The 27,040-nt window shown below is 40.0% G+C and overlaps 1 protein-coding gene across 10 annotated transcripts in view; it reads right to left on the reverse strand.

Annotated features, from left to right (window-relative positions):
• Nucleotides 1-27,040, reverse strand: part of Sorcs1 (sortilin-related VPS10 domain containing receptor 1) — a 513,725-nt gene that overhangs the window by 243,625 nt on the left and 243,060 nt on the right. For all 10 annotated transcript variants that reach the window (XM_006231521.5, XM_006231519.5, XM_006231520.5 and 7 more), the window contains one exon: nt 4,298-4,397. In XM_006231521.5, coding sequence (XP_006231583.1) covers nt 4,298-4,397 — 100 coding nt within the window. The remainder of the gene's footprint in view (nt 1-4,297; nt 4,398-27,040) is intronic.

Raw genomic sequence — 27,040 nt, forward strand, 5'->3', positions numbered from 1 at the left:
GGGAACAATACGACAAGTATCACTGGTAAATCAAGCAGAGGAAAAAGACCTCACTGGTAAATCAAGCAGAGGAAAAAGACTTTTTCTTTTTCTTTAGAACACAAATAAACTTGGCAGAGGATTTGAAAGTGGGACTGTGAGACTTCTACATTGCTTTTGCATTTCCTTTTATTTGTGAATATCAGCTCTCCCTGTGGCCCTCTGGATCGCAGTTTCAGGTATGTGTTAAGTCATTCTCATCCTCGACTGTGTGGGTAGCCTTGAAGCCTCTGCAGACACAAACAGGCCGAGGGATGCATTTGGAACTGGACATGTGCAAGTGTTTTCCTGTGGCACACTGTGTGACACAGCTACCCTGCTGCTCCTCTGGCACTTGGAGCCACTCAGCCCTGTTCTTTGGATACTGTCTCATACATGAGAGACAAGGTACAGTGTTCTTTCTACAAGAAAGTCTGAATGAGCCAACACAGTACATAGGGGCAGGATTTCTGAGTCTCCTTCGTCAAGATATCCAAGACTAACATATGATGTCGTGACAACTGTTATTGAACCAGACATATCTAAGGAAATCTGTTGTAATTTATCTCAAACTTAAGAAAGGGATAGGCAGTTTCATTATCAATTTAAAGATTAAATGGGAGGGTTTTTTTTTATTTTTTTCCTGCACTCTGATCCCAGTGACATCATTAAGAAGCTGCCTGCGAAGCTGGCCTGATGCCCACTGTTTGAGACACGATGAATAAAGAACTGTGCTTGTATTCACAAACAGCTAAAAATAGCACAAGAATGCGAAGACAAACAGGTTTCTGGGAACACAGACAGCTATGCGGATGTTGTCTGCTTTGTTTCAATTGTTCCCACTGATGCAAAACACACAGGGGAACATCTGATACGTGAGAGGCTAACTTGTCAGCGTGTGCAGTGCGGGAGAGCCGAAAGACTCAATAACATCCTTTCTATGATGCGCCTTTCACTGCAGTTTCAGAAGTTCTGAACTGAAGTAAGCTGAAGAGCCTTTGCCCTGTGTGATTAATGAAGGCTGATGATGTGCTGTGTTCTCCTCCTCCTCTTCATCCGACCTCAACATTATGTTTAGGGGGAAAGATATTCACATTTTAAGATGTTGCGGGGCTGGGGATTTAGCTCAGTGGTAGAGCGCTTACCTAGGAAGCGCAAGGCCCTGGGTTCGGTCCCCAGCTCCGAAAAAAAGAACCAAAAAAAAAAAAAAAAGATGTTGCACAGCGTCAAATATCTTCCTCTCAGTAGATTTATATTTCATGGTGACAAATTTTCTTCAAAAACAGAAAAACTGTGCAGAAATTCATTGCTATGCCAACTGTATTGGTTTTGAACATTCCCCATCTTCTAATATGTCCAATATGTCACACGTCTACCAAATCCTCGGTGGCCCTGAAGGCCCTATTTTCCTGCAGAGGAAACTGTGCCCTGGCTTAGGTTCATTCAGGAACATTGTAATCCAAACATTACAGGATGAAGTCTGCCTCTGGAAGCATCATACCTGAAGAAGCTCTTCTCTCACAGTTCTGGACAGCGACTTCCATGTTTCTGGATATACTCTTTGTCACGAGTCAGTTCAGAACATCTAAGTGTCCATGGACAAACGTTTAGTGTAAAGTAAGTGGTCAGTACAGGCTAACTATGCACCCCATGGTATTTGGCAGAACAGATTTCATAGAAGTCTTCTGAATGTTCTCTCGTGTCCCACTTCAGCCATTCTCCATCTGGGAAGGAAAACCGCACTCTAAAAATCTGGCTCTTAAAACAATGTTGGTTTGGGGACCTTCACCATGTATCCATCAGCTACAGAAATCACTATAATCAATATTTGGCACTGCAATCTTAAAAACCGTGTTCATTTCAAATAGCATCAATAACGCAGAAACTATCACTGGAAAAGATCACTTCTAAGAGCTCTTTCAGCCAGAAATTCCCATCTTTCCTATAACATGTTACAAATAAAAAATGACTTGGCCAAATCAAATGCCAGGAGGAAATAGATTCAAGGACGGGACAGCCACTGCTGATTCTTAGACCCCGGGTCTTCCCTTTCGCCATCACACTGCCTTTACTATCATGGAGTGTTTGGGGTGGAGCTTGGGGTACTGCCTTTCCCTTTGTTAAAGGATGCACTCCTGCAACGGTGCTAGTGTGGAGGTCTGAGGACGACCTATTCTTCCCCGCCACACATGTGTTCCAGGTGTCAGGCTGGACAGCTAGCTCCTCTACCCACTGAGCTGTCTTACTGTCCCCATCTCTCTGTTTATCTTCAAACTTCATTGCCTCACGTACAGTTTATTGATTGTTAAATTAAATTTACTCAAAATGTGAACTAGAACTAAAATCAATAGAGGAGATGAGAATCCATTTAAAGCCAGAAAACAACTAAATCTCATTATGAAACTGAAGCCTAGCGGTTCAGCTCCACGTCACAAGGCTCTCCATAGCAGATCAAAGGAGTTTAGATGAGATTATTGATGACGCCCAAGCAAAGAGTCAATAAGCGATACCGAGGGCACAGCGCTCCTACTGAGCTGTGCTGTCTGATACTGTGGTCCACCGTCAGATGCAACTATGCAGATGTAAGTTAATTAAAGTTAAATGAAGTTGAAAATTCAGTCCCTCAGTTATATTAGCCACATTTAGAATATTCAACAGCCAGGGCTTGCTAGCGTCTAAAGTCCTAGACAGCTTAGAAGAAAATTCTGATTATCACAGAATGTTCTCCTGGACACTCTTGATTGTAGGGGATAATCACCACTATAACTCCCTATAATTTTATGAAGCAGGAAGAGCAGGGTGTTGAGAAAGAAAAATAAAGAGCAAGCATTGACTATGCCTGGAATGCCGAGCACTTGAAATGTCTAATTCCATATATAACGTATAGCAGTAGCCATGAGGCGAGCTCTCTCATTATCCCTCGTTAAGTATGAGGACATTGCATGAGGACAATGAAGTGAGTTCCTGTAGTTATCTATTCAGTGTTGAGCTCAGATGGGATTTTACTTAAGCCCCCTGAATTCAGGGTCCATGTCCATCTGAGAAGTCTCACTTACTGAAGATCTTGATGTGATTGGCGCCAGAGGGAACAGCAACTTTCCACTGGTGCTTATAAGTACTATATACAGTACGAATGTCAGACATATGTGAATAGTTTGTAAGACATTTGAGACCTGATTAAGAACAGGGATGGAAACAGGATAGTACCTTTGGGACCCACCTGATCCATTTGATATTATATTCAACTTGAAAATGGCAGACCAGAAGACAGGAACTACTGAACCTCCTATCAGCATCTATGGGTGCTCTGAGATGAGCAGAAGAACAGTTTGTTGTGGTCACAGAATACAGTTGAGGGAACAATTATGGGCAGCGCTATGCTGGTTCTCAGTGGATGCTCTTTCTTCACCTAAGGCTACTATGCTGCGGCTTTACGTGACAGGGTTCAGGATGTGATAATACAAGTTCATAAAACGGATAGATATGTTGTTATATTTCTCTACCTTTGAGACATTCGTCATTTATAGTCTGAGACCAAAGCTTTCAGAAGAGAAGTTCATCCCACACAGTTGGAAAAACCAGAAACGACTAATACAGTAGCAAATTTGCAATTGCCCTAGAGGAAGCATAGACTGCATAGTGGATTGCCACCTGCAACGCTCAGATGGTGGCAAGGTGTTTATTCTCCCTGAACCTCACTTTTATCATCTTAAATATGAAGGATAATGCCTAAGGAAGCTCACAGCTAAGATCTGTGAACAGATTAAATCTACTTAGCAGATTTTATTGTCACATGTGATGGCTCCATCTTGACGGGTATGGCCAGAACAAACTTGACAGATTACATTTCTAGAATTCACTAACTGCTGCTGGATCGTGCCTCCCCTGAAACTCTAGCTAATCTGTGTATTCTACGTCAAGGGGAAAATAAGTGTGTGGGTTGAAATTCACTTTCATTTGCCTACTTGCACCTGTTTCTGCTTTGAGATCGGCATGGCAAGAATGTTTACAGGACAACAGCAGCCTCCACTCAGCAGGACTCAGTCCTTCAACTGCCTTTTTTAAAATGCAATATCGGGCCTAGTCCTCAGCCTGCTCCACTCACAGCTGCAGATTGAAAAATCCTGAGATGGCACGAGTTTCCCCACCTTAAACACATCTGCTTATTTTTGCCCCTCTATCCTTGCTTTACGTTAATGCAGTTTTAGGTAAGCAACTGTGGTTAGCCAAAGCAAGGAGTCACGCCATGACTCAGTAGCGAGCGATATCCATGGCTTACCTTACGCTTGTTGGTTGGGCACACATAGAGATAGCTCAAAATGGTCTTCAACCCCACTTTATCATTCAGCTTCTCGTAGGTTGTCCCATAATCGGTTGACCTGTAATTCAAAAGAAGCTTTAATGAGCACAGAAGTATACGTCACTTGGCTGCTTGTCAGGGTAATGCATGCTTTACATTGTAGAATGGCTCTCGGGAGGCTTCTAAATGATTCATGCCGTATATAATGATGCTTAATTATGTACACAGCGGCATCATGTGAGTGGTTAGCATTTGCATTTAAATTGAATTGGTAAAAATTAAAACGCCATCCCTCCCCTGCTCCTTAAAGTATGCACTTTACATAATGGATGAGATTCATTCACAAAGATTAAGAAATGAGGGCAACCTGTGAATTGACCACAAAAATAAAAGCATTTTTAGTTAGCTATGACATTTCTAAACCTTCGCTTTATCTCTGACACAGCGTAAAATCAGGGTGTCCCGATTCATCTACAAACCATGCTTTCATTCATGAGTCATAGGATATATGGATTGTTACTTCCCGTCAAGGTCATTTGGTCTGAGTCCATTATTTAAAAACAAGGAACTATCCTCTGATCAAGTAAAATTTCACACTCTTCCTGATGCCCTTGGCTGGTCCTAAGCTGTGTGAGTTCAGAGGGCATCAACTCTTGACCCCGAGGTCCTTTAACTCCTGTCATTATTTAGCCACTTAACAATAGGCTACTAATTCAGATAAAATAAATCAGATTTATCGACTTTTTAATGTAGGTCTACTTTGTAGTCTAAAATTGTAAGCCCCTGTCATCATCGTAAGATGGTATGGCACTGTAGGGGCTATCTGAGTTCAAATAAAGTGACAGATAACAGCAAAATGACCTATGCCAACAGAATGGCTGATAGATGGCTATTGAAGGTTTTAATACAGGTTCCGGCCCTCTGCTCTGGGTTGTTTTAATTTCACTTCACCTTTTAAAAGATCATTATTGAAGGCTACAGCTCTATCATTTTTCTCTCAGCCTCCTTTCCTCACAAAGGAAGTTTATAGTGAAAGCCATGGTGTGATCCATATTGGTGGAGCTGACGAAACACAGCAGACTTTGTGTGTGCTCAATAGCAGAAAACAGCACACAGTTCCTCTCGCCTCACCTAAATAACAACAAGTAGATGGGCAGAATGTGCTGTGAGCGACTCGAAAACATCAACAGGACACAATAAATGAGGAGGAGGAGAGCTGTGATAGCCTCCTCACTCTCATACACTAGGGACCAAGTCTGGACATTAGGAACATGCTTAGTCTGCGAGGTGCTTGCCACACAATCACGATGGTGTCAATGTTAATCCCAGCACACAGGCAAAGTCAATTGCAGGACTGGCAGCAGATCCCAGGGGTTTCCGTTTATCCAGTGTAGATGAAGTTAGCTCCACGTTCAGTAAGAGACTTTGCCTCAAAAAAAGAGGAGTGGGACCAAGGAAAACATAGTGTTAGCTTCTAGCTTCCTCACACTAACACATGTGTACACACTTGCATAATGAACCCACACATGATACACTGCACAAACCCACACCAAAAAATATGGAAAGCAATTGAGAAGACACATGACCTTGCTGTGTGACCTTCACGTGCACATGCACATGTGTGTACACATACAACACGCGAAGAGTCGACTCTAGTGTAGGTACCAAAGCCATAAAGCTCCTTAAAGGCATTACTAGAATCAATCATTTATTCTGATTTGGTATCAGGACACTTCACATGAACATATCACAGAGACGGTACCAAAAGGCCAGTATTTTACAGGACACAGATAGAACCCCATCACATGGATGAATGCGGATTAAACGACAGGACTTGAAAGAATCTGTATGTTTTGAAAGGAGATGACTTAGGAAAGAGAAGAAGTCAGAATCTCAGGGACTAGAACTGTGTTTTCCAAAGACAAACATAACTGAGTTAATTCAGGACTAGTGTCTGGACCTCCTCAGTCACACAGGCAAGATATCCCCTTGACAGCCAAGAAGGTCAGAGCAGGCTTCAGAATTCATTCACAAAACACAAAAACATTTCTTGTTCTATTCCTCTCACACAAATCCATTTCTTCCCCCCAAATTCCCACTGTATATGAGCAGACACACTGCTACTTTCAAAGAAGTATTAGGATTTCTTTCCTCACCCAGTCCATGATTGATTGGATTTTTCAACTCTCTTCCTGGTCATCTTCAACTGATATTTCTCTACTTGGATTTCCTTGTCTTGTAAATTGGTTGGCTTTTTCCAACTCATTTGTGTGTGTGTGTGTGTGTGTGTGTGTGTGTGTGTGTGTGTGTGTGTGTAAACGTGTAGGTGCGTGCACATGCATGCACATTCATAGGTGCAAGCGAATGTGCTCATGTTTAACTCTATCCTAACATGAGACATAATAGAGTAACTCAAATTTACAGTAGCAAAGTTTGGAAAAAATATTAGTTTCTTGTCTGTGCAACACTTTATCTTCAAGAACAAACGAACATAGAGAATCTCTCTGGGAGATGGTGAGAGAAAGATAGAATGTGCCCATGTTGGCCCATTAGTAAATCTCACCTAGTGATGGATGAAAGTATAGGACTTCACTGGAGATGAATAGAAGACTCAAATGCTCGAGTTAAGTCCTGGAATAGGAGCCTAGAGAGGACAGTATTTAATGGGTGAAATGAAAGGGTATTTTGTTGTTGTTGTTGTTGTTCTTGTTGTTCTTGTTGTTCTTGTTGTTCTTGTTCTTTGGTTTGTTTGCTTGAACAATTACAGATCCAAAATTTTCTACAGCAGCAAATAAGGATTGGTTTGATAAACTTCCTCTGCTGAAGCAAGTGCTTCCGGTGTGACACAAGTGCATATGCAAATGCATACATATAGGTATTAGTGTTGGTATGTGCCTACGTGTCTGTGCATGTGTGCCTGTGCATTTGTGCATGTGCACCCTCACGCTTGTGTGTACTTCTGAGTATATATGTGTGCATGTGTGTGACTGTGTTTGTATGTGTGTGTTGTGTGTATCTGTGCACATGGAAAGACGTAACAGGACTGAAGAGCACATACATACATTAGCAAACATTGTTCAGAGTTTATACTGCTTTGTTGGACACACTTCCTTTATAATACCTCTTTTTTGTGGGTCTAGATCTAGGTATCTGATATTACTTTTCTCTGATTTGTAACAGGTCATTTATCTAAATCTCAAGAAGAGATTAAAATTTCATTATGTGTTCCCAGAAGTTCAGATGGTCTGAATAGTACAGCCTTATGGCAATCAAATGCTATGAAAACACGTAATAATGCATTTCACCCTCCCAAAGGTTTAGCTTTTTGTCACGTGCTTTGCAAATGTAAGGAAAGTACGGGTAGGTGTCATGAGCAGGCCTACCACTGGCACGACAGTAGAGGAGTTAAAAACATCAAATGCTTGCAGTCCAGCTGGTAGACTGTCAGTGCAGGGCTGTCAGAATCTCTGCCCCTCTAGCTTTTCCACATGGCTTCTCAGCTAGGCACACTCTGGTTTCCTCACTCATCAGTAACGATTTAAGCTGGAACAACGGTGGTCCTCAAAACCTTGTTCAAGCATCAAGATTACTACAGAGACTGCTTGATCAATGCCTATGCAGAACAGTTCACATCTAAGGAGGGAGACAGTGACTGCATGGTTCTGTGTCCTGGAAGATAATCCCTGGTTCCCATTGGATTCACGGCACTGCTTTTTCCATAGAGAATTTACATAAGTGCAGAATCCTGAAAAGACGGACGGAGGATGAGTAAAGAAGACGGAGAGGTTGAGCAGCAAGTTGGTTGTACGTCATTGTAGCAGTTGTTAAATTTGTTAAATGTTGCCTCTAAAACCGGGAAAGGGGGATAGTTTGCAAAATCAAAGCATTTCGAAATGCTTAAGTAGGCAAAATTCCATGTTCCTTTGCATTAAAAAAACTCACAAATTTTTATTAAGCTAATATACACTAACCTCTTGGCTTGTCTAGCACTTGTAGCCTTTCCTAAATTTATTTGATTACAGAACACATTCACAAGTGATATAAAATGTGATTAGTGTTCTACACATCACCTTTTGGGAACAAAATATATGCCAAAAAGAACTAAAACAACAACTATGAAATTGGTTTTATAATGAAGAAGGATAATAAAAAAATTAAACAAGTAAAAAATAGCAATGTTAACTTGTGCTAACTACAAAGTGAACTTAATTATAAAGAAACCAAAAACAAGTAAAAAGGACAGGGTTTTTTAAATAGGTATCATAATAGACATATCTAAAATAGAAAATTTGTGGCCTTGGATCCCCGAGTTTTATCATTTTCAAAGTATATTATGAAGTAAACAATTTTGTCTGCAGGATTTCTTTGCAGATTGGTCTATATCCAGTTTAAATAAAGTATCAAAAATAGCAAAAAGAAACAAACAGCATAACTTTTTTCAATACCTATACTCTTTCAAAGAAGCTGTGTGCTTAAAAAATTCACTTCAGAAAAAGAAATGGGCACAAGATGAAATAAAATCTTGCCACATTTTCTTTTGATCTTTAACCCTTCTGACGGGTCTCATGTGAGACTTTTAGAACATTTCAAAGGTATGTTGCTCCCTATTTGAGTATTTACTAAATATATAGAGTTCAGATGAGTTGGTGTAAAGAGAAAAAAGTCACACCTGAGGACCAAGACACTCTATGTTGCTTGGAGGAAGGAGCCAAACAGGACATGCACTAACAAGAAATAAATGATTGACAGAGAAACACAGCATCACTCCTAAACTAAATTCATCCCTAAAATACTTAGTAAAAATGGCAAGCACACATGAGCAACCTCTGAATAATAGCATTCATTATTCATTTTCAGAAGGGGTTCTCCTTGATTATTTTCTGTATTCTTTGGCCAATGTTTACCAATCCCCATGATGTGTACCCTGAAGGGCAATCTTAATCACTGAAAAACATTTTGATTTAGTTTGATGCCTAGACATTCATGGAGAGGGGGAGGGTGGAGGGATGAAGAGGAAGAGAATGGAGAGAGGGAAAGAGGGAGAGAGGGAGAGGGGGAGAGGGGGAGAGGGGGAGAGAGAGAGAGAGAGAGAGAGAGAGAGAGAGAGAGAGAGAGACTCTGACTGAGGTGAAGCAGCACTTTGTAGCAATTACAGTCCTGAAACTCACTAAGGAGAACAGAATTGCCCTGAACTCAGAGAGATGTTTGCACCATGCGATACATTTGCCTTCCAAGTGCCAGGGTTGAGGGCACATGGTTCCATGCCTGCCAACTTTAATATGTTTGTCTAAGTTCCACTGCAGAATAGACTGCCGTGCTTAAGAATTATAGCACATAAGATTACAAGAATCAGCCTTGGTTGAATGCTAACAGAATGATCCAAGCTCTCCAGACCCAGAATTCTCTGAGATGAACAGGGATACTGATCACATGCTACAAAGACAAGGGAAACAGACTGTAAGTCACCCAGAGCCAATGAGCTGAGAAGTAGTCTGAGTCTCCAGGGCCTGCCTCTGTCGAAGGTTACAGAAAAAGCTGCTCTACTCGGAGAGTCCCCGTCAGCATTTCTCACCAAGGGATAGAGGCTGAAGCTGCTTTGGGGTTGAATCGACTATGGCCTGGATGTTCTGTGTGGCCACTGAAAGCAATCAGTTTAGAAATGAGAGCAGAAATTCAGTGATACGGGCAAAAGAGAAATTAATGTTTAATCTATACAAGCCTTTACATATGTGAGACCATTTTCTTATGGTGGAGTGTAGTTGACTCTTGCTATTTGGGAAAACAGTACTGCCTACTTGTCATATTCAGAATATTATCACTTAGCATGACCATTAATAATTAGTTCAACATCTCTTGCGTTTGTCACACTTCTCTACTTGTTTCACAACCTTATTCTTTGCTCTGAGTTATCTGTCTCACATGTTTTCTGTATTTCGTTGTTATTATTAGTGTTTAGTGTGGCATTACATTGCTCTGCTTTTATAGTCTATGGATTTAGTTCTCTTCATGATTTTTAAATATATTTGAAATCGCATGCATGTGTGTGAGTGAGTGTGTGTGTGTGTGTGTGAGTGTGTGTGTGTTTGTGTGTGTGTGTGTGTGTGTGTGTGTGTGTGTGCATATTTATGTTTGTGCAATTGCCCATGTAGGTCTGAGGTGTCACTCTGAAGATAGAGTTACAGGCAGTATAAGTCATCTGAAGTGGGTGCTAGGGGCCACACTCAGGTCCTTGTCTCAGTCAGTAAGATCTCATAACTGCAGAGCCATCTCTCCTGCACCATGAAGGTCATTAGGAAATCATAATTTTAATACGAATTTACAACTAACTCAAGTCTGCTGTCAAGAGCACTGCCGTGACTCGTGACTATTACAAGCACTGGATGATACTGTCACTGACATCACTAACTCATACATAAGTATGCCCACATATGTATATGTATAGATCTAGGCTTAAGTGCATAGTTATCATCATGGTAAACTGGCATCTGTTAGACTTACGAATAAAAGGGAAAGGAATGAAAATTGAACCTTCAATGGCTCATTCTCTGATGCTTTTTATTTTACTGATCTATATTTTGACTTATGCTGTCCTTCAGGCCAGATTAATAACAAATATAAGCAAAACTCACAATTTTTGTCTGTGGGATAAAGTCTTTACATCTCCATCCCTTTCAAAGGGTAGTTTGGCTGGGTATAGAATCCCAACTTCTTTGTACTCTTTCCTCAGTACATTCAATATTTCCTTGTACTGTCCTCCTGTTTGCATGGATTAGGAAATTATCATTTTCTACAGGTAAGGTAGACTGCGTCATTGCTTTTTACCATTATTTCTCTTTACCTTTGGTTTTATCCAGTTTGAAGAGCATGTTAGGTAGGTGTAGTTTTTATTTCTTGGAGAATTGTCCCACTTGGTTCTAAAGTTTAAAGATGTTCTTTGATAGCTGATGCTTATTTGGAAAGTTCTCTTAATATTTTTGCCTTACACTTTTGATTTGTTGTTTTTTCTCTTTTTCTCTTCTTTTTTGGTATCCTCATTCTATGTATGTTGTATAACCATGGTTGTCCCACAGTGTTGGGTTAAGTACTAAAAATGAATGCACCATCCCACACTAGCATTGGCTACTCTCCGGCCTCAGAGGTGGTCTCACTACCACAATGGCCCACCCCATGCAGCGACCACCCATCTTGCAGTTAGCTGACACAAATCCCTGTAACCCAGTAAAATCAAAAGTCTAGAGGCTTGTAACTTACCAGTCAGATTTATATCAGTAAATTTTCAACCCACAAAATGCCCAATCAAAGAACTCAGAGCCAACTGATATTAATATAAGCTGTACACTTATATTGGACAGGCTGTCCTGTAATAATCCATCAATTATATGATTCTCATAGCTACCTGTGGGTATTTAAAGCCACACAGATCTGGGTCCTTCTCTTCCTCTATCTTCTTTCCTCCCCACCCCCTCCTGTCTCTCCTGTCTCTCAAAAAACTCTCGGCCCATCCTTCTTTTCTACTATCCAATCACAGGTTCTAGCCTTGTCTTTTACCTACCCTCACCTGCTTACAGACAGCAATCTACCACAGTACTTACATATTAAGAGTTAGTTAGTTCTATTGCTTTTTCCAATCTTACTCTTTTGTTTTGTTTTGTTTTATATTTCTGAAGTTTTAACTTAATATCTTCAGGTTGAGACCCTTACCTTAGTTATATTTTTTCCAAGATTTTGTTGGTTTTACTTTTATATTCTTTCTCATTTTATCTTCTGCATATCAAGCTGACAGGCAGTAGGTATTGAAGACACTATGGCCAATAGGCCTTCAACTATAGTCTGATAATATAGAAAAGGATGGGTATATTCCAGGCTACGATTCTTTGGGTAGCATGTGCTTATACTATGAACTTAAAACTATGTCTTGGCATGTTCCTGTGCTTAGGTCAGACAGATGGCAAGAGTGGGAGTGTATCTCTCTGACTCAGATTGTTCGGATCTCATAAGTACTCAACTGGTTTGTAAGTTTGTAAGTTTGGTAAGGGTAGAATGTCATACATCTAAGAAATGTCACAATGAAGACATTGCTTGGGACACAACAGGGTCATTGTAGTCAGGAGTTCATGGTAGCATAGTACCTGTGGTTGTCTGCACAAGACCTGCACAAGATCAATCCCATTGGAATCTCAGTATGTATGGGAGAGCTTATCAGCCTCCACCTTAACTAAGGCTCTATTGGAAGCTGATGGATTCTAGAGGAGGGAAAGTAATTTTCATGACAAAATGTGTTTCCTAGAAGGTTGTGTCGCTTCCAGTGGATGGCCCTATACAGTAGACACACAGGCAGCACTAGTCAGACTTGGTGAGTTAGGCATTTTATAAAGGAACATGAATTGGTGAAATGTCAGCTGGACTTGGTTGACGCAGTGTAAGCAGGGGTGTCTAGGAAGAGTTTGATGAGAAAGAAAAATGTATATACGGTCAAATATATTCTATACACATACAATTTTCAAAGATAAATAAAATTATATTTCAAAAAATAAAATTTTATGCTAAAACCATTATCATATACAACTAAAACATTGCAATAAATGTTGAGACTGACATTTTCTCTTCCATTTTTGGAACTGCAAAGGTAGAAATATCCTTCTTTGCTATTCCCTGTAAGGAGATGCTGGAGCCCATGAAAGCAAGATTCATGAGTGTAGGCATCTCCCCTCCTCCACCTCTTCATTCTCAGCCTGGGCCACTGGAGTGCTCAGAAATTCTTAAGTTCAGTCCATTGTCCTAAATTCAGGAGAGTCCTATGGAAGTATGTGCCCATGGGTTTATACACTAACAGACTGTAATTCCTCAGGCCCATTGCACTGACTTGCCATTTAAGGGGACAGAATTTGCCCTGAGTTATCACTTCTATAAAGAATATATACAGAGCAAAAATAATTTTTGACTGTCTTCTCGTTTGTTATTAGGAAGGGTGGCAATTATGAAGCTTTATGATTTAAAATTAAGTCTCCCCGACTCCTTCGACACTTGCTTTCTGAGGACTAAGCTTTTGGAGAGTATTCAACATGTCTGTTCACCTGTAAGTCCTTGTTCCCCAAGACAGTGTAGGCATGTATCCGGTGCCTTCCTCGAGTGAGAGACGGATGATGCATGAAGTTTAATGGACAATCTCTGAACTACAATGCGCTAAGCTGTTCTGTTCAACAAACCTTAAGATATATCCAAATAACCTTGACTTCTCCATAGCACAACTCCTGAGGATGAAATAAACCCAGAGTAGAACTGTCAAGGTCACAAAGCAAAGGCTTGAGATACCAAGTCAGGCTTGAGGACGGGAAGCATCCGGACATTACTCAAATCATTGCCAATGAGATGTCCCGAGAGCGGAACAGTGTTTACCTCTAAATCATGCAGCTGTGACATCTGTATTTTGTTTCTTCCCTAAAATCATTAAGAACAGCCATTCTCATTGCTCCTTGTGCATTTGGTGGCATAAAAATAGTTTGCAAAGTCAAAGGCTCATTGGCTGCCTTGCAGACTCTGCTTCTTAATAACTTAGGATGCATGAGGTTAAAGCAGTGAGAATAATTTAGGGTTTGGAAAATGTTTGCAAGTGAGTCGACATTTAAATAACTTCATTATCATTCATTGACAGATTTTTTTAACCTGTCAGTGCAATTGATATTTCTATTACCATGTTATAACAAACCCCTGCACATTTTAAATACAGTCACCAGATTCCATTAGCCTACCCACTGTCAAAAAAATACCTCCAAATCTATTTTTCATAATACCTCAAGAATATAATAGGCAATCTACATCAAACGATGACGTGGAGCTGAAGAAAACTGTCTCCTGCTTTCTAAGGATTCTTCCCTGAAATACAGTTGCTGTCAGCCTAAACGTATAATTTAAATGTTCTGCTCAGACATTATGGTGCGTTCTGAACTGAACGAATTTCCCTCTGTTTCTCGGACTCACCGAGCTTCTTAAGTTAACTTGCAGACTTAGCTCAGAGGGTTAAATAATGAGTCTGAGGAAGGTTATATAATTCGATATGAAGATATTCCTGCTAAAATACATTTTACATAATTTGTAACAGCTCATGAAAAGGCTTTTTAGTGAAAGGAAAGGTGCTTATATGCTAATGCTCTCTAAACCTTCTCATTTATCTTGTTTCCTATGCCTCATCCTTCTAGATATGTCTTCAGGTTGAGATGTTGATGTTTCTGGTGATTTACAGTGGGACAGATAGGTCAGCTTGATGCATTTGATTAGGCTTGAATATGCACTTCTGTGAAAAAAATATGGCTCCCTGACATATGGTATGAAATAGCAGTAATTTTTCTGCTATAGATTCTCCAATAATGCAGAGAATATTAAAGGTAATTGTCTCTGGTATCTTTGGCATTAGTGACAGCTTTTTTAATATTTTAGTCTAAGAAAATCACTAACCCTTCTACATACACTTGACTATATGGGTTTAAAACAAGGAAATCAAAGAGAATTAATTAAGCAGAGCTCTCTAGTTCAAGAAGAGGTAAGATTTATTTTCTTTAGTTTTGTGTGTGCACATGTGTGTGTGCGTGTATCCATCCTTGTGTGTGCAAGTGATCATGGAGTCCAGAAGAGGGCATTGGATTGCTTGTAACTTGAGTTATAAGCAGTTGTGAGCTGTCCAGAGTGGATCGTGGAAAGCGAATCTCATGCTCTGCAGGAAAGAATGAACTCTTGAGCACTGGGCCATCTCCCAGGCACTCTGGAAATAGCATTCTTAGTTACATTAATGAGAATTACGTCTATCTTACACTCATACACACAAACACAGACATACACAACTGCAAACCTGTCAACTTCTCTCTGTGCCCTGCCATCTACATCTTGTCCCATCTTCTAGAGTAGCCAAGTGCTGTTTCTGCTTTAGAATGCTTGATATTGGTCTGGATAAATTGACACCGACTCCTCTCCCATACCACCGTGTCTTTAGGAATGCAATACCCACTGCTAAGCAGACAAGTCAATAATTTTGCAAAGGGCAGAAGATCTGTGTTTCTTCTCACCCTTGGAGTTCCCACTTCATAGACGTTTTTACCTGTGCTGCATCTCCTGACCCTGGCAATTAACCAGTGTTCTTTGTGCTTCTGGGACACGTCAGGCTCTTCTGCATTGTGCAGTCACTGTCAATCTTAATGGCTTTTTTCTCTGTTAGCAGTGTCCCTCTTCAAATGTAGGGTTAGTTCATATATATATGCTCACCCTTCTTTCCACCACAATTTATTTATATACCTCAAAGCTGGACTTACATATCTCTTTTTTCATTGAACTCTGTCACATCCCTCTGCAGTGTAGAATATCATTCTCTGTTGTTCCCCAGGTAACTCACCTGAACTCCTCCTTATTCACTTTTCGGTCTACTAAGGATTCTACTCTTAGTCTGATCTCTTTACCTTCTATTTGAAAGCATGGTGAATTTAAGCTCACTTTTCTCTGCTTCTCTACTCCACTGCAATTAATTCATAGGAACTAACAGAGATTCAAACAATGTTGCTAATCTGAGTTTAACAAACTAACCCCAAAATTTCCCCAATCACCAGGAAGTCTAATTTGAGAAATGTTACATTTCATCTTTCTTGCATTTGGAGGTGGAGAAATAGGGAAAAAGAACCTTCTGGATTTGAGGACTTTGTGTCAGGTAAGGATAGTTATATGCTGTAAATATTGAAGGAATTAGGACATACCACATAGTAATATACACATTATCTATTTTGAATGCATTACATATTACATTACCTTAAACTATAGCTATGGGGGGTAGGACGATAACTCTGATGATAAAGTGATAACTTGCAAAAATGAAGATTTGAGTTGGATCCTCAGAACCCATGTAAAAAATGCAGGATGTGGAGATTCATCGTGTAACCTCAGAGCTGACAATGTAGACACAGGTAGATACTGGGGCACACTGACAAGCCAACCTCACAGAATTTGGTGAGCTTCAAGTGAGTAAGAGATCCTATCTCCAAGAACAAGACAGAACAGCTAAAGTTCTGTCCCTAAAGTTTACCCATGGTCTCCACATATATGCATGTATAGGTACTGTCATAAACGTGTGTGTATGGAAAAAATAAATGCATCTGTCAGCTACCCTGGTGACATGAATGTGAGAGTAGAGTAGATGACCTTAGTAGATGGTTTAGTTTTATAAGCTATTAATCATATGATAGAAATCTAATATCCAGGCATTTCTGATCGGAATAAATAGACTGATCATCAGAGTGGGATCAGATCTTCACAGCCTGCACCATCTCCTCAAATAAGTACCATTCCAAACAAATTGTGAATAATCACTGAATGTATATTGAGTGCTTAACACTAAACTCTGAGATGCAGCTTGACAAGCTTGACCCTTGTGCATTATTATAATCCTCCTAGGGATTAAACGATGGCAAAAGTTCTTGTTTTGCCATTAGAGGCTAAGACTACAAGGTAAAGGACTTGCATAATTAATGAGCATACTCTGGATTCACGGCTGCTGTTTTTCTTTGTGATAAGTAGTGAAAGAATCAAAGTAGAAGTCTAAGCAAGCCCTTCACAGAATCATGTCCACTGAAACATTTGTCATGGAGCCCAGCCTTTTCTTCATCTACCAGTTTATGTCTCTTGGTGATTCTGAAACTTTAAACTCCATCACACATTTTTATGATCAATAAAATTAGTGTCTACATGATATAGTAACTCCAATATTGTGGTTCTGCCGAAGTACTTAGGATTAAAAATGACAACAATTCAAGCATTTATTGAAGAAACAAAACATCAAGAGATCTCAGGTTTTCTAATTTTTCATGCAAAAGCAATTTTTAGGATCACAGATTTTGTTATATATGTAAAAGTATACTCAACTTATATGAATTACATGCAAAGCATTACATGTAGTCTAAATATTTCAGTATCTATTGATTTAATACAAACAGAAGGTATAATTTGCATGAAAAGTCACCCTTTTACATATATACATAATAAACAGCATATCTAGATATTAAGAAAATTTTTCTTGCTTATATTTCAGACCCATATCAAATAGAAAATTATAATCATATCTGGGGAAAGGCAAAGATTTGCCTTGGCCATTAATGAAGATATTTCAAATGAAATGCATATAATGTTGAGAGAATGAATTCCAGATTCTACAATGAAATGAAAATAATCTAAAGCCCAGTTATTCTTCAATCACTGACCCTTGTCACTGCCAGCTGGCAAAAGTAAATCTATTCAAGGCCCATAGAGATGAACTGTGGGTGTGTCCATGTTCTTGATGTCACATTGGCCAGTGGTCTCTATTATTCGAGAGCATCGTCAGCCCACTGACCCACACTTTTCAACTTTAGATGAAAAATTTAAAAAAATGATTTAGGAAGGGCTCTCAAAACTATCAGCAAAACATACTCTAGATTATTTTTCCTTAAAAATTATTTTTAGTTTTAGTATGTCTGTGTGTGTGTGTGTGTGTGTGTGTGTGTGTGTGAGAGAGAGAGAGAGAGAGAGAGAGAGAGAGAGAGAGAGAGAGATAGGGAGTGAGAGACAGACAGACAGAGAAAGAGAAAGAGAGAAACAGAGAGACAGAGAGACAGAAAGAGAGACAGAGAGACAGAAAGAGAGACAGAGAGACAGATAAAGAGAGAGAAAGAGAGAGAGACAGAAAGACAGACAGAGAAAGAGAGAAACAGAGAGAGACAGAGAGACAGAAAGACAGAGACAGAGAAAGAGAGAAACAGAGAGAGACGGAGAGACAGAAAGAGAGACAGAGAGAGACAGAAAGAGAGACAGACAGAGACAGAGAAAGAGAGAAACAGAGAGAGAAAGAGAGACAGAGAGAGACAGAAAAAGAGAGGAACAAAGAGAGAGAAAGAGAGAGAGAGAGAGAGAGAGAGAGAGAGAGAGAGAGAGAGAGAGAGAGAGAGAAGCCAGAACAGGGCATTGCTTTTCCCGGAGCTAGAGTTACAGGTAGTCACGAGGCAACTGATGTGGGCATTAGGAACCAAACTTAGGTCCTCTGGAAGAACAGTAATCATTATTAATGGCTGACTCATGTCTCCAGTCCGTACCCTGGACTCTTAAGTGCTTCATTTTCTTGGTTGGTTTTGTTCCAGGCATGAGAAGAATCTGAAAAGTTGATATCAGATAGTACAAAATGTTCACTTGAATTGCAAGACTTTAACTGTTTGTAACTAGGCATACATGTAACCTAGTAGAGGGCATTCTGATTGTTAGAAATTCAGTGTACCAAAGTAGGGAGATGGTCCCTTTATTCATTCACCCAGCAATTATTCATGGAATGTGGCCCATGTTCCAAGCTTTGAACTGGCACTGGCAAGGAAACAAACAGAACACATAATTAGTGTTCTCACGGAGATTAAATTGTACTCAGAAGAGAGAAAGAATATGAACACATGAATGAATGTTTTCCATGGGGTAGCTAAGTATAATGGAGAAGAAAACAGAGTAGAGAGGTGTGATGTTTTACTGAGCAAAATCAAAGAAGCTCTCTCTGGTTAGGCAATTGCGAATAACCATGAAGGACATACATGTCCTGGGTGTATATGTCAAGGAAGAAGAATGTGACAGGCAGAAGGACAGAAAAATACAAAGACACCAGTACAGATAGATAAAGAAGGTATGTGAAGTAGGAAGAAGATGAACATGTCTTCAGTAAAGGATTAAAGCGAGGAAGAGACAAATCACCCAGATTCCAAAACTACCTTAATAAATATGCCACGACTATGCTATGTCTTGGCTACATGAAATTACTGTAGGTTTCTGAGAGTAGGAGGAACAGGGTCATGCTACAATGGAAGTGTGGAAAGATGGCAGAGTTAACAATTTGGAGTTTATGTTATCTGCACCATGGGGACAGTAATGACATCTGTCCTACAGGAACACTGAATGGATTGAATAAATGACTCTCCAAGAAATTACAAGCCTGAGGTCCACATGCATAGTATAAGCTGTTACTACGGCATTGACCAAACTGGTTCAGGGTGGTATAATCATAGCTGACAGTGTACTTCTGCATTTGAAATGTCTAGATTAAAATAATCTGTGCCCAGAAAGCACAGGCAGAAGATCAACTCAAACAAACAAAAAAAACCCCGACATATATGATCCAGATCTACTTTTTGATCTTAGACCTCAAAAGAAGACACAAATAAAAAGAAAAAAAGTGCCCATAAAAGGAAGTCGCTGAGATTTCTTAAAATTGGTATCATTTTTCTCAGACAGTCTCAGGGAATCTTTATCAGAATATGTTAATGAAAGCAGGGTCTAGGCAATTTGATGTTGTTCTTGAGGAGGAGAACACTGCATTCCTAATGAACAGGTTCTATCTACATAAAAAGTTAGGGAGAGGTGTTTGGTGAGGCTGAATGGTAGCACATTGTTCTGGAAAGCTCAGATATTCAACACCAGGACCTACATACATACATCCTAAATTACCTTGTTTTTATAAATGGTATTTTTTTTTACTTTTCCTCCAAGCCACCTACACTGATTGTTTACATATCTCATATACATCCCTACTATTGGCAAACTCTCTCTCTTTCTTGCTCCCTCTCCCCCACCTCCTCCTCCTCCTCCTCTCTCTCTCTCCCTGCATTGCCCACTCCCATCCCCACCCCCACCCTGTCTCTCTCTCAAAAGTATCATCCAGTTCATCTCTCCACTGGGCAGTTTTCATGTTTTAACATCTGGCTCCAATTTTTTACTTGCACCAACCAATAATTCCTTCAGCTCAAGGCCTCTGCACTTCCCTCACTTTAGAACAGTTAGTGTGTATATGACAATGATACAGAAAAGTAATTAAGAGTCATCCTTCCAACGATGCTGTTCCAGGGCTTGTCACAGTAATACGCTCTGAAGTAGCCAGTGCTGGCTGTGCCAAGACCTGCTGGGTGACCTTGGGCAGGTTTCCCAGCCTCTCTGGGCTGTTCTTTAATAACGCTGATTGACCTCACAGAGTTGCTGGGAGGAATCACTAATCAACCTGATTGTTAAACTCTCAGCGAATGTAGAACACTGTATAAATATTTACTAATCTACAATGAGCTCACTGCATCTGAGAAAAGAGAGGGTTACACAATCAGTAAAAGTTCTGAAAGGTGCGATAATTGTTGACACTCTGCATGAAGTGCATCGTTCCGATTAAACAGTCCCAGAACTCTAATGTGCTTTCATCTCCCTATCATAAGTAAAGGAATCACATAAGTGAGGCTTTAGTGTCACATATTAGGCAAAGAAAACAAAGATTCTACTCCATCAAGGTGACGGGAGTACACACAGGGGAAAACAAACAGCATCTGAACATTCCTAGGATCATGTGTGTACACAGAATGGTTTATTTATCAAAGACAGATGAATGGGGCTGGAGAGACGGCTCACCTGTTAAGAGCACAGGCCTCACTTCCAGAGGAGGGGTTCAATTCCCAGCACCCACACGGCAGCTCACAACTGCCTGTAAGTCTACTTGTAGTAGATCTGACATCCTTATACATACACGGACATACATGCAAGTAAGACATCAGTGCACACAAAATTTAAAGAAGAAATAGATCACTTTAAAAGCATACAAACGAAATACACTATATGGCAGACAGTACTCTGGGCAGTGAGTTATTCAATAAGGGTATTGCTGTCCGTATACAGCGCAACGAGCTTCAGCAACAGAACTAGTGACATGTATTGCTATAGACGGAACAAATGAAAACAAAATAGTATTGCATTAAAATGATATAGTGGAAGCTGGGAGACGGCCCAGTGAGCAAAACACTAGCCATGCAAGTGTAAGAACCACTGGAGTCCAGATCCTCAGCCGCCAGGTAAACACATCTGGGTTGGCAGCAATAGAAACTGAGAATCTCTAGAGCAAGCTTTCTAACTACACTAATTCTATCAGTGAGGTCTGGGTGCCATAGAAGCAACCTGTCTCAGTGCCAGTGCACAATGCAGTGAAGCAAGTGAGGAAGGCAGTTGATTTCTCTCTGGATCTCCAAAGAGCAATATGTAAACATGAGCACACATAGAGACACGAACATACAGAAACAGATATGAACGTGCACCCACTTTATAGACACATGCAAGTAAAAAATATGGCAGTATGGTAGGTACTGTGGGTGTCTTCAGAGGTTACATTTGAGTGGACTCTATCGGGACGGGAGGGTATGACTACATGCACATAGAAGGATCTGTAGTGCAGAAACCTTCCAGTGCAATGGGATACTCCCAGAAGACTCATCTTCTTCTAGCTCTGACGGCACTGAATAGAAAGGCAGACTGGGACTCGATCTGTGGAGTGTGGAAAGGGAGTCTGGATTTAATTGTGCGTGAGCTAGGAAAGCAAAGAGGAAATGACAGTGTGGCGGGAGCTGACACTTTTTAGAAAGGGTCAGTTGGCTGCTATGAGAAGATTACAGAATGGCAGAATCAAAAGAGTGTGGAGATCAATCAAGTGATAAAGACGTCTAGACGACAGAACTATGCCTGCTATCATTTCCTCAGCTTAATTTTTAACGTTTTTGTGCTGTTGTTTGTAAGTAAAGGGTATTATCAAGTTATCACTTGCCCTTAAGTATAGATAGCTATTTATATATCATAATTTATGAATCCTAAAATTTTCCATTTATTATTCATACTAATTTCCACTTATAACTTAGAATAATGTCTTCAATTTCAATTCTTCCTTATTATAACCCGAATCCCATTTCTGACCCAGCCTTTTCACTTAGAAACTACGCAATCCCAGAGACAGCTGGCTGAACATACACTCTAGAGTGTGGATCCCTGACACTGAAGGTGCTCTTTATAACCAGCATGAATAATTCATCAGTGTACCAGTTATACTTTATTATTATCATTTACTCTGAGCTATAGTTTCAAAGTTATAGAGTCCTTTTTTTTTTCCTCTTAATTAGTCCAAGCCCATCCATCACTTTGTATCCCTGAATCTATGAGGCTATAAAAGTTGCTATTAATGGCAACAGTTGTGTTGCAAAATGAGAACCACTATTTCCTCCCCCTGACATCTAACCTTAGGTCAAGCACAGGATCTAGAGATGGATTTTTATAGGAAGTAAAATTAAAGCACATAGGTGAAGAGTAATGCCAGCCCAAAACACACAAGGGAATGCCTTCTCTGGATGTTTCCCAGAAGAAATATGGTCAGTAATGCAGATAGTGTATCAAAACAACCCAAGACTGGGCAGAGGGATGACAGAAAGGATCCCACGTCTTTCAACACGTGTCCATAAGCTTCATTTTACTCAGGAAAGTTATTGATCTCCCATTGTCCTATTCAGAGATTGCCTGGAGAAAATTTCTTAAGATTCCTTCATTAACTCACGTGACCTTTAACTCTTCACTGAACATCATTTATGGGGATGGCTCTGCCCTAAAGTTCTCTCCTGAATTACAAGGCAATGTCTTATGAGCCTGGCAGATAAACAACTGTGAACATGAACTGAATCAATCCTTCCATTCTAGCACCTAAAGAAGTAAATATTTTCATGTCAAGGAGATGTTTTTCTAGAACAAACATCTTGGAGAAAGACTGGTCTCATACTATGTTCACGGTTTCCTTTGGTCAGTGCCTGTTTAAAGGCCTGGAGTTCCCAGGAAGTGACATCATGCTTCTAAAACACAAGGGATAATGTGGGATCCTCTCTGGACTTCTGACATACTTCTACTATTTGCTTTAAAATATGTTTTTTAGTATTGGAAAGATGCCTCTGTGGGCACAAACTCTTGCCTAGATCAAGACACAGAACTCATGATGGAAGAGAGAAGGAATTCCTAATCATTGTCCTCTGACCTCTGCAGGTACACCTGAGCACTTTACAATCCCCATTCCCAAAGATCAAGAAGAAGGAATACTTGCTACACACACACACACACACACACACACACACACACACACACACACACACTGGTATCCAAATTCAGAACCCGGGACCAAGGTAAAAACTGAAGCCTATGAACTCAGTGGAGTGAAGTAAAGACAAGAAGATTGCTGGACCTTACTGGTTGCTGGTATAAGTCGTATAAGTAGACAGACTATGGGAAACTCTGTCTAAGTAATAAGAAGAATGTAGATCAAGACCCTCAGCTCTGCAGGTACAAATAAGTAGATATATGAACACATAATACATGGAATGGTGAGAAGAAACTTAGAGAAATGCTTCTCACAAAACAGGTACTCATCAAAAACAGTGATTATCATTTCCAAGACATTATATATTCCTAAATAAACTGGGACAAGGGGCTAGATGTAACGTTTTTAAATATCACATTACATACTCTCATGTGGCTGAAATTTCTTGAAACAAACTCCATTTTACATACGAACATTATTAGTGTTTCATCTTAAGATATACCAAATTTCATTGGACATTTCTGATATATAATGATTTTTAAAAGGCACACTGGTAATAGTAAATAGTAGCAAGCAAGGATTTCTGAAAACTTTATCTTCAAATTCACAGTGTTCACCAGAGGAGAAGCCACTCAATTGTTAATCTAAGCACAGTGGCTCTATCTGACATTTTTATTTTTAACACTACAGTCCCATAATAAGATGTATACAATAATAATAGATTTTGTTATATATTCTATAATACAGATACAAAGTTCTGATTTCTAAATATATTTTAATGATAAATACAGGTGAGTGATCATAGTTAGCAGAATTTTGCTGCTTCCTACCTAAAATTACAACTGTGCCCAATGAATATGCTATATTACAAGATGGGGGCAGGGTCTTATGAATATGTTGCATTACCAGACAAGGGAGAAGGGTCTTTGTCTATATAATAATAGTTACTAATTCACTATCCTTAAAATCAATAGTTGATCCTGTAGTCAATAGGTGGACCAGATTTGACTGTGTGTTTTCGAGGTAGAAGAGGAAGTTGGATTCCGAGGGTGAGGAATGACGACTTAGCACTTAGCACTGCTATAGTAAAAATGGAAAAGGCCAGGTGAGAGTAGATATCCAAGCTATGAAGCTGTAGGGAAGAGTCTGGAATAGACAACAGGTAAGACAGAGAGAATTCCAACCCACAGTCTCAGAGACTTGATTTATCATTAATCTGAAAGAGCATTAAAAAAAATCCCTTCCCAAGGGAAGAAAGACAGTTGATAATTAGGTTTCATGAGGCCCTACACAACAAATTCTGCCCTCTGAGCTTCTGTCTGTAGGACTGCATGGTTATCTGCAGAGGTTAAGTTGCCAAGTGCAAGGTAATTTGCTCAGCAGCAATAGAAACCTACCTCTGCTCCAGGAGACATATTAGCTCTGATGAGAATGGTAATGACAACATTGGATAGGCAAAGGTAGGAGATTTCATTGTGTCACTTTTCTCATTTGGAACCTGGCCAGATATTGACCTGGCTCCAAGCACAGGTCTTTGTTCGTGAAATCCCATTCTCCTTACCCATGGAGGCATGTTCTGTCCATCCTGATGTTAACACTGTGAAAAGTGAGTGCATCTCAGCTGTATCACATTTAAACCTGTCAAACAGAGGCAAGCCAGGGTGTTGCACATCCACAAATTAATATTCTTGTGTAACAAAAAGAAATGTACCTACAAGTAGACTTGGGGGGATAAGATATCCTAGTGGGAGAGCTCTTCAATATGATGTCATTGAGAGGCATTAAGGAGACTTTTAAGTGATGTGTTGGGCTAAGTACTATCTGGATCTTGGTATGTGCCTCTTGGCTTTAGTATAGAGCTAATGACCAATAGCTGGGCAGCAAGTAGAGGGTAAAACTTCTGGGCTGAGAAAGGGATTCTGGGAGAATAAATCACAAGCAGGAGATTTTCCAGGAACACAAGAAAGAATACAGGGCAGGGCTGAGCGAAAGGTAAAGAACGAGCCATGTGGTGATGTGTCATGGGGTACAATAGTAAGATTAAGTTCAAAGAGCTAGCTGGGGGCTAGCACAAGCTGAAGTCTAATCCTTGAAATATGTGCGTCTCCATGTCTTCATTTACGTAGTCAGGAGGGATAATTAGTGCTTCACTAGCATCCTAGATGGCCCATTCACAATGTGATTTGAAGACACTTCTCCATCCTCTCTAAGAGTGAGTGTGTTCTCTAATGGAATAGGAGTCCCTGGTACCTAGCAAAGCACTGAAGAGTAAAAGTACCATCATGATTTTGGCACAGTGCAGCTATTTCATATCTATTCTCTTATCTTCTCTCTGAGACAAAAGCCCCAAGGGTGATAAATATATTCCAAATTGGCTAATCCCGGGCCTGGTCTTTAACCTTTTCAGAGAGAACAGCTTGCATCCCATTAGTTTTTAAAGGCCAGAAAAAGAAATTCATTTACATCTCTTAGTCATTTGTTCCAGTAACATCATTTATACCAAGAATTCATCCTCGAATCCCACTTAATAAACCTTAAAGAAATTATCTATCCTTGACTCGTACTCATGGAGAAGAGAAGGAATGACCCAGCCACTGTAGCTTTAGAACAGAGGACTTAGCAATAGAAGACAAGAAGATTACAGTTCACTGCCACCCTATTCACCCACCATAGACTAAACGTTTTCACCTGGTGTCATATCTCTTCTTAGTAAACTAATAACATGTTTAATAGTAATCTTCCTGACACTGATACATTGATTCACTCGACTTGTACTAAAAGTATTTCTTGTATGTCATTAGTCCTTATACAGTAGGCAAAGAAACAGGTAATAGAATGTGGTAGACTTTGATTTGGACATAGAATGGCCGTGAAAAAGTCTTGCATACTGAAGACTTCATCACCTGCTGGTGGCATCATTGAAAAGTGACTAGTTGATGAGACAATAGTTGAGCGGAATGGACGGTGAGGCTTTGTGGGATGTGGTAGCTTGTTGGCAGTGTAACCAATATCCCAGGACCTCTCCTTTTCACATTATTTCCTGATTGTTGTGAGGCCAGCAGCTGTCCTCAGCTAAGCCCTTGTTGTGTGATGCATTTTCCTGACATGGTCCTAAAAGCAATGCATCTAACTGAACATGGATAAACATCTCCCCACGTGGAAGATGAAAGAAACACTTCATTCTTTTCCAGCTGTCTCCATACAGTCTTAAGTATTTTGTCATAGCCATGAAAAGATGATTAATATAACTGCCTCTGTAATCTCTCAGGACAAGTTCATCTACACACGTCGGTGCTGCTACCTCTTCAGATCATGTAAATATATACATTATAGTACCAAACAGATGTGGGACGGAGCATAAAAAAAGATATAGGCATACAAGAGAGGTTTAGCACCAAGTATCTGTGACAGTGTACCTGGTCCGCCTCCTTACTGTGTGAAGAAAGCCCTTGACATTTTAGTGTAACCAGATGCTTTTCAATTTGGTTTGATTTGACAAGAGCCAATTACAACCAGCTGAAGATAAGCGTCTTAGAGGCATAAGCATGCTACGCGCAGCTGAATGCCTCTGCATGAGGGATTGAGCCCAAGAGTTGGGAACATGTTTTCAGTAGCATTAATAGCACCTTTACTCTCATTTCTTTACAATTCCAACTGCTTTCATGTACCCTTTCACCTCGCACATCCTCAAATCTTTGCCATTCTCAAAGACTCTAAGAAAGATACATAACCAGTAAGCAAATCGTGAGAAAAGAACATATAATCCAGTGTTTCTTGTTCTCTCCTTCTCTCTCATCAGCTCCACTCGT

The sequence above is a fragment of the Rattus norvegicus genome, chromosome 1 (genome assembly GCF_036323735.1).
Source record: "Rattus norvegicus strain BN/NHsdMcwi chromosome 1, GRCr8, whole genome shotgun sequence".
In the NCBI taxonomy this organism is placed as follows: domain Eukaryota; kingdom Metazoa; phylum Chordata; class Mammalia; order Rodentia; family Muridae; genus Rattus; species Rattus norvegicus.